The sequence below is a fragment of the Dipodomys spectabilis genome, unplaced genomic scaffold (genome assembly GCF_019054845.1).
Source record: "Dipodomys spectabilis isolate Male_0828 unplaced genomic scaffold, ASM1905484v1 ptg000023l, whole genome shotgun sequence".
Taxonomy (NCBI): Eukaryota; Metazoa; Chordata; class Mammalia; order Rodentia; family Heteromyidae; genus Dipodomys; species Dipodomys spectabilis.
This window is the reverse complement of record NW_024870700.1, coordinates 1,060,071-1,067,508: the sequence shown is the minus strand read 5'-3', so window position 1 is coordinate 1,067,508 and position 7,438 is coordinate 1,060,071. Positions and strand designations below refer to the sequence as shown.

Below are 7,438 nucleotides of genomic sequence, written 5' to 3'. Positions count from 1 at the left end.
GGAACCCTTAGGCTGCGTGCCGGCGGGCGGAGGGAGGGGGGAGAGGGGGCGGGCTCCGCGTCTGCGCAGATCCCGTGTTTGTGTGAGGTGGGGAAGCGTGGTCGCGAGAGCGGGGGACGTTGCCGAGAACCGGAGAGGATTTAGGTGAGGTTGTGCGAGGTTATCTCATAGATGGCCGGGGAAAAGGCCCTCGGGGCTTGTAAGCGCTGTCGGCTCGGTTCTCCGCAGGCCAGCCCTTTACCCTTCCCGTTGCCTTCTTTTTGCCGCGCGCAGGCTCTGGAGGACGGCTGAACGGCTTCTGGCCGCTCCCGGTGGACTCCGGAAATCTGCCCGTCCGCCCCTCGCCGAGCCCATGGCAAGACCCCGGAAGAGGCAGGCTGGGGCCGCCAGCTCAGGTGAGCTGCCCGAGACGGCAGAAAAGGCCGTCCCCCTGAACAGCATTTCTCTGAGGCCGGTTCAGGAGTGTTCGCTTTAAGCTGGGCACAGTGGTGCACGCTTGTAACCCCAGCACTGGGGAGGTGGAGGCAGGAAGATTAGGAATTCGAGGCCAGTTTGTCTCCCCTTCCCCCCCCCCCCCCCCCCCCAGTGTTCATTTTCCATTCCCTGCTTGTGGATGGAAGCTTTTGGTATCCAATTGTCACTCATTAACCTCCTCCCATCCTTTTCTTTTCCCTCCAAGTTTCTTCTTGCTTGTTCACCCAAACCACAGTTATTATTTGTTATACGGAGTCCAAAGTACCGAGGTAAAAAGGTAATTCCCTTTAAGACAACGTGGGTGGAACTGGTGATCATCATTTTAAGTGAATAAGCAAGGCATAGAAGGTAATGATGTGTGTGTATGTATGTGTGTGTATATATATATTTATGTATATATATATACTTTATATATATATATATACCTCACTCCTACGTGGAATACAAAATACGTTGATCTCGTGGAAGAGTTGACAGTAAGTAGTTGCTGGAGGCCAGAAGAGTTGAGCAGAATGAAGGATGGGGAGTGGCTGGTCAATGGCTACTAAGTTCAGTTGTGCTATTGCACAGGAAGGTGACTATAGATGATGTACTGTACATTTCAAAAGGCTGTAAGAAAGAATTTAGAATGTCATCTCTATAAGGAAATTATGAATGTTTCAGGAGATAGATTTATTCAACCTGATTGAAACATTACACAGTCTGTACATGTATCAAGATGTCACATGGAATCACAATGATATGTGCTGTTTTCATGTCTTATCTATCAGTTAAAATTTTAAATTAAAAAAGAATTGATTTGCTGGGTGCGGTGGCTCACGCCTGTAATCCTAGCTACTCAGGAGGCTGAGATCTGAGGATCACAGTTCTAAGCCAGCCTGGGCAGGAAAGGCCATGAGACTCTTATCCCAGTAAACCACTAGAAAACTTGAAGTGGTGCTGTGACTCAAGCGGAAGACGCTCGTCTTGAGCTGAAGAGTGCAGGAACAGCGTCCAAGCCCAGAGTTCAAGCCTCACAGCCGACCAAAAAAAAAAGAAAAAGAAAGAAAGAATTGATTAAAAAGTGAGGATGAAAGAAATACAATTCCTTTTCCAAAATAAAATGTTTGAGACCACCTCAAACATGCAAAAAGGTGTAAGTGAAATCTGGGAGACTGGACTGTTGGATATAATGAGGGAAACATCACAGGGAAGGCCTTGAAAGGGAGGTAGAATTTGAGTTTAGCTTAAAGAATGGGAAGGCTTGCCTCATTAAATTGATAATCCAGGGATACCCTGTTAGGCAGGTTTTTCTGTCCATTTCCTCATAGATAAACTGAAGTTTCATATGTATAAGACTAAGATGCTACTACTGCTAGTACTCCTACAATCCAGGATCTGAATCTAGGTATGATACCGAAGGGTACATTTTCCCACGATAGCACATTACCTGCTAGCAAGGGTTATGGGACATCTTTTCTTTTCGGTTCTGGTCCTATGGCTTGAACTCAAGGCTTGGGTACTGTCCCTGTGCTTTTTTTGCTCAAGGCTAGTGCTCTATCATTTGAGCCAAAGCTCTACTTCTGGCGTTTGGGTAGTTTATTAGAGATAAGTGTCTCACAGGCTTTCCTGTCTGGGCTGGCTTTGAACAATGATCCTTCGATCTCAGCTTTTTAAGTAGCTAGCATTATAATCTTGACCCAGCAATGCCTGTCTCATGATCTTTGCTTTTTGCATTCCTATCACAGATAAGAAGGGACTTTCAGGAAAACGTTCCAAAACTTCAAACTCAGGCAAGGAATTGCCTAAAGAGGAAAACTGTAGCCCTCAGAAGACTTCAGCCCCTAAAAATGATGGGAAGAATGTAAGCAAGTACTGGCTGATGAAGTCAGAGCCAGAGAGCCGGCTAGAGAAAGGTGTAGATGTGAAGGTGAGGCTATCTGGCTACAAATCCTTCATGCTGTTGTTTCTTAAATGAAAAGTGAATGTGAGACTGCATAGGGTTCTACCACCAGCTTACCTCTGAAGGGTGGGAAAGGTGAAAATGAATAAAACCAGCAGAATTTATTACCATCAATTACAAGTTGAATATTAGCCAAAATGCCTTGGACCAGATGTGCAGATGTGTTTCACAGTTTGGAGATTTTTTTTTTTGTAGAGTATTTGGGAAGTTTTGCTTGTTTTTGTCGGTCGTGGGGCCTGAACCCTGGGCCTGGGTGCTTTCCCTCAGCTCTTGCGCTCAATTCAAGAGCCTTGAGCCACTTCCAGTTTTTTCTGCTTAATGTGGTGCTGAGGAATCGAACTCAGGGCCTCATGCATGCAAGACAAGCACTCTACCACTGAGCCACCTTCCCAGTCCTATATGTGGGAAGTTGTACAGGTTGAGCATATCTAATCAAAATATCTGAATCTAAAACTTTTGAATATTGGTACATTTCAGAACATTTTGGATTTCAGATATCCAGATTAGGCATGTTCAGACTCTTATCTGTTTTGTAACTAGATTCTATCCAGGTAGGCCTAGGCAAACTTCTGTGAAGTGCAAGATATTAAATATTGTAGGCCTGGGGGTTTTATAGTTTCTGTTGAAACTGCCTGTATGGTAGGAAATTGGCCATATTACATAAACAAGTATAGTTGTGTTCAAGTAAAACTGTGTGGGGTTAGATCCTAAAGCCTGCTAGTTTGCCAGCTTCAATGTTTCCGTGTTTTTTTGTTGTTGTTCTTGTTTTGAGATGAGTTTCACTATGTACCTCAGGAAGTCCTCAAGCTCACTAATCCTCCATGCTGGAATTGCAGATGCTTACCAACATGCTTGCTTACCAACATGCTTGCCCCTGGCAAGCCCTTATGTGCCTCCTTATTTAATTTGGTATATATTCAGGAAGTAGATGGAAACCAGTGTTAATAACAGCCTGAGAGAAGAAATACATAATACTTCATAAGAGTAATGCCAGAAACCAAGAGATTATCATCTTGGCTATCTATTCAGCTAATCCCCTTAATTATCCAAGATCCAAGTAATCCAGGACTTAAATCCATTCAACATCAATGGTTCTGTGAAGCTGTTTCCTAGTAAACTACACATTTCTGTTAGAGCTTATTGCACTTTTTAGTGGTAGGGAGGAAACTTCCATATATGCTTACTAATTGGCCTTGACCTTGGTGATTTCATGAATGGCTTTATTTCCTCTTGCCTAGTTTGGCATTGAAGATCTCAAAGCAGAGCCCAAGCAGACAGCATGCTGGGATGGTGTTCGAAACTATCAGGTAAGGGGATTAGGTGCAAGGCTCCTGAGACTTAGGACTGGATAAATGTCTACCTCCTCCTCCTCTTGGCCAGAAAGTTGTTTTCCTAGAACCTTAGCCTGAAAAAAATTTTTTTAATACTGTATTTACATATATTGTATGAAATCTGTAAGTGACCTGGTTCTGGCCAGTGTCCTAGCACAAGTCTGGATGTTTTGGCAAAGGGACAAACTGATGAGTTGGGAAGAAGTTGAAAAATAGAAAAAGTGATCTAATAAAAGGAGAACTGATTAAAAAAAAAAACTTTTTTTGCCCAAAGCTGGCATTTCCAAGCTGGTAGGGAGGATAATCCCTGTCTCTTCTCCCTTGGATCAGGCTCGGAACTTCCTGAGAGCCATGAAGTTGGAGGAAGAAGCCTTTTTCTACCATAGCAATTGCAAAGAGCCAGGCATTGTGGGACTTATGAAGGTAAGGGGGCTAGGTTGTACATTAAGACCCTCCCTCTTGAGAGAGACTTACTCGTCTAAGGGATACAGCTCAGATAGATAACAAAAGGAGGTGTCTTTCTCCCCGGGAACAGAGACAAGACTGTCTTGTTCCCTTCCAATATGGTAAGGACTAGAATAAATCTTGCTTTCATTTCAGGGCCTACTAGCACACACTTCTTCATCTCTATGTCTTTGTCTCTCACTCAGAAGAAAGCCTGGTGACAACTTCTCCTATCTAAATTGTTGTTAGTAATAATCATTACTATTTAGTTTTAGACCATGCTTGTAAGACTATAAAATAAAAGCAAGGCTGATTTCCTAACTGTATTTGCCCTAGGCTATAATATTTTTAGACATATGAGCACTGATTGGCTGGCTGTATAGCAAGGGGGAAGGTGGGTACAAATGGGTAGAGTAAGAATGAAAGATTTTTATTCATGATTGGCTATGGAGCTGAAATGATGAGAAACTTTGGATGTTGTTTCAGATTGTTAAGGAGGCTTACCCAGATCACACACAGTTTGACAAAAACAATCCTCATTATGACCCATCCAGCAAAGAGGACAACCCCAAATGGTCCATGGTAAAGACTCCTGTTCTATTTTGTGAGCAGGGAAAGGTGGATGAAGGGAGAAGGGCAGGATACAAGGAGCACAGTCAAGTCTTGCTCAATTGAGGATATGCTGATTTAGGTCATTAGAACAGAATTGGCAGCCTTATCCCCGGGAGCTTCCTGCAAGCAGCCAAAAACCATTATGTGTTGGCATAAGGCACATACCATTGTCCCAGCACTCAGGAGGTGGAGGCTGGAGGATTGTTTGAGCCCAGGCATGTAAGGCCAGTCTCGGCAATATGACAAGTGTTGCAGAGCCTGGCTAGACAAACCTTTGACCCGTACACTGATGTCACATAGGTGGATGTACAGTTTGTACGGATGATGAAGCGTTTCATCTCCCTGGCTGAGCTCAAAACCTACCACCAGACTCATAAAACAACTGGTGGCCCCTTAAAAAATATGGCGCTCTTCACTAGGCAGAGACTTTCAATTCAACCGCTGACCCAAGGTAAGAATGGGCCCCTTCCCTTATCCATACATTAGAACTGCCCCCCATGAATTCACTCACTAGCTGATTAAACTTGCGCACAGTAGTAAATCCTTTTGAATCAGTATCTTCACTTGTGAGACCTTTGAGGGAGGAGGTCCTGAGTTTCCCATTGCTATGTGCCCAGTATTCAAATCCTTGGCATTTTAAAAACATCTTTATCATTTTTGAATGATTAGCTACCTGATGCAGTATCGCACCAAAGATCTACTGGAGCCTGCCATTCACTTTCTTGTTCAGGAAGAAACCTATTTCTTCTTTTTATCCCTTTTTGTTTCTGGTAGAAGAGTTTGATTTTATTTTGAGCCTGGAGGAAAAGGAACCAAGTTAACTGAGGTATTGCTGTTGGAATGGACACCAAAAAGAGAAAGAAGGAAGGAAGGAAAGAAGGGGAAAGAAAAGCTTTTAGAAAAAGTTTGCCTATTGCATTCACCTGGGATCATGTACAAATGTGTTTATTTACTTTTTTTTTTTTCAATAAAATGTTTGATACCAAAGTTGAAAGTTTTCTTCTAAAACTTCATTGGTACCTGGTGCTGGTGGCTCACACCTGTGATCCATGTTACTAGGGAGGCTAAGATCTGAGGATTAAGGTTTGAAGCCAGCCCAGACAGACAAATCTGTGACACTTGTCTGCCAATTTACCAGCAAAACACCCCATAAAACAAACAAACAAGAACACCCATCAAAATGCCAGAAGTGGTTGAACTAGTAGAATTCCATCCTTTTGTGAAAAGGCCAAGTGAGAACCAACACTGTACTATCAAAAAGCAAGCAAACAAGACGTTTCACCTTCATTGGGTGTGGCAGAATACTCCTGCACATCTCTTAGATCAAGGCTGCTCCTTTGGCCATTGGAAAGATGGAGGGAGCCTCTCCCATCCACCTCTACCCTTGCTGATATTTACTTAACAAATAGAAAAATGTAGGGATGAGTTCTTTGGTCTTGTAACATTCACTGAAATGCATTTTTAGACCTAAACCAGTCTTTCTCACCAGCCTTTAAGGTCCTCTGGGTTTTACTGAGGTTTAAATGGGTTTTAGAGTAAGTTGCCAGATAAGAGGTAAAACCTAAATTTGCTTTCCAGCCATGTAATCATCTAAAACAGGTGCTCATCCTTGCTTTTCAGGAGCTGTCCACTGAGAAAGCAGGAGCTGTGGTAGAGTTGGGATAAGAATCTTTCCCTGAGTGTCAGAGGTAGGACATTGTAAGACAAGAGACCACAGAATCTGGTGGACCGTGAGCACAATGCCTCTAAAGCCACAGGGGCTTCCTTTAATTAGAGAGACCATTAAAACAAGTATTCTTTTTAAAATACAGCCATTGAAAAGACAACACATTAAGAAACATGTAAACACTGCAGCTGCGTAATTACAAGTTGCACTGCTTGGTTTAGTACCTGTGCACTCCCAGGTCTGGGAACCTTAAAGGAGGGGGGACAGGAGCTTCCCCTCACTTTCACAGTAGAGAAGAGATGAGAACAGGGGCAGAGTCAGAAAACTAGACCTGGCTGTACACAGTGCAAGAGGAAGCAAATTCTGTCTCTTCTAGTTCTCCCAGAAGGAAGGTTTAGAATGTTAGGAAAATGGGTGAATGAATTTGTGTTGTCAGTTGGGAGGCAGAGGAATTGACAAATGCTTTTTAATTAGAATACTAGCTCTAGTAAAAGGAGGCACACCAGAGCCTAATCTCATGCTCTGAAAAAGGCAATACCACTGAACCCGCCTCCCTCATACACTTAGCTCCAGCCTTGATAATCCAACAGCAGCTGGATGGATGATCTTGTTCCACAGGGATTGTGTATCGCACCTGAACTTGGGGTCTGGCATGGGGGAAGCCTTTGCCTTCCTTGGCTCTGCTGCACCCAGTTAACTTTATGTGTACCCCAGGGCCTTTCCCTTCAGTTCTGTTCCATGATTTCTGTCCAGTCAAGGCCCAAGACTGCAGTTTTCTGAGGAAAAGAGGGGTCCCCATTTTCCACACGAACTGAGACAACACAGCAACCAAAGTTCTACTTTCCAAATTGCCAGTAATGCAGATCACTAACTATGGTACCCATTGGCCAGTGGGGTCTGTTTGGTTTTGTATAGAGGGAAGAGAGGCCAATAGGAGAGTAGTTCTGGCCATTCCCAGATGAGACAGGG

The 7,438-nt window shown here is 43.7% G+C and overlaps 1 protein-coding gene across 2 annotated transcripts; it reads left to right on the top strand.

The window, feature by feature from the left end:
* Positions 1–55: 55 nt before the first annotated feature.
* On the top strand, positions 56–5,790 carry Thyn1 (thymocyte nuclear protein 1). Of its 2 annotated transcripts, none has more exons than XM_042674832.1 (8): positions 56–144; positions 274–395; positions 2,202–2,383; positions 3,655–3,723; positions 4,078–4,170; positions 4,678–4,773; positions 5,104–5,254; positions 5,578–5,790. In XM_042674832.1, exons 2-8 carry the CDS (start codon positions 353–355, stop codon positions 5,622–5,624), a joined length of 681 nt encoding a protein of 226 aa, XP_042530766.1. In that variant the 5' UTR covers positions 56–144; positions 274–352; the 3' UTR covers positions 5,625–5,790. The 2 variants fall into 2 exon arrangements, with proteins under 2 accessions (XP_042530766.1, XP_042530767.1); XM_042674833.1 differs by having other exon boundaries at positions 5,473–5,790.
* The last annotated feature ends 1,648 nt before the right edge of the window (positions 5,791–7,438 follow it).

Coding starts and splice junctions, on each gene's coding strand:
- Thyn1 (XM_042674832.1), top strand. CDS start 353: ATGGCAAGACCCCGGAAGAGGCAGGCTGGGGCCGCCAGCTCAG. Junction 2,384..3,654: donor AGAAAGGTGTAGATGTGAAG/GTGAGGCTATCT, acceptor CCTCTTGCCTAG/TTTGGCATTGAAGATCTCAA. Junction 4,171..4,677: donor GCATTGTGGGACTTATGAAG/GTAAGGGGGCTA, acceptor ATGTTGTTTCAG/ATTGTTAAGGAGGCTTACCC.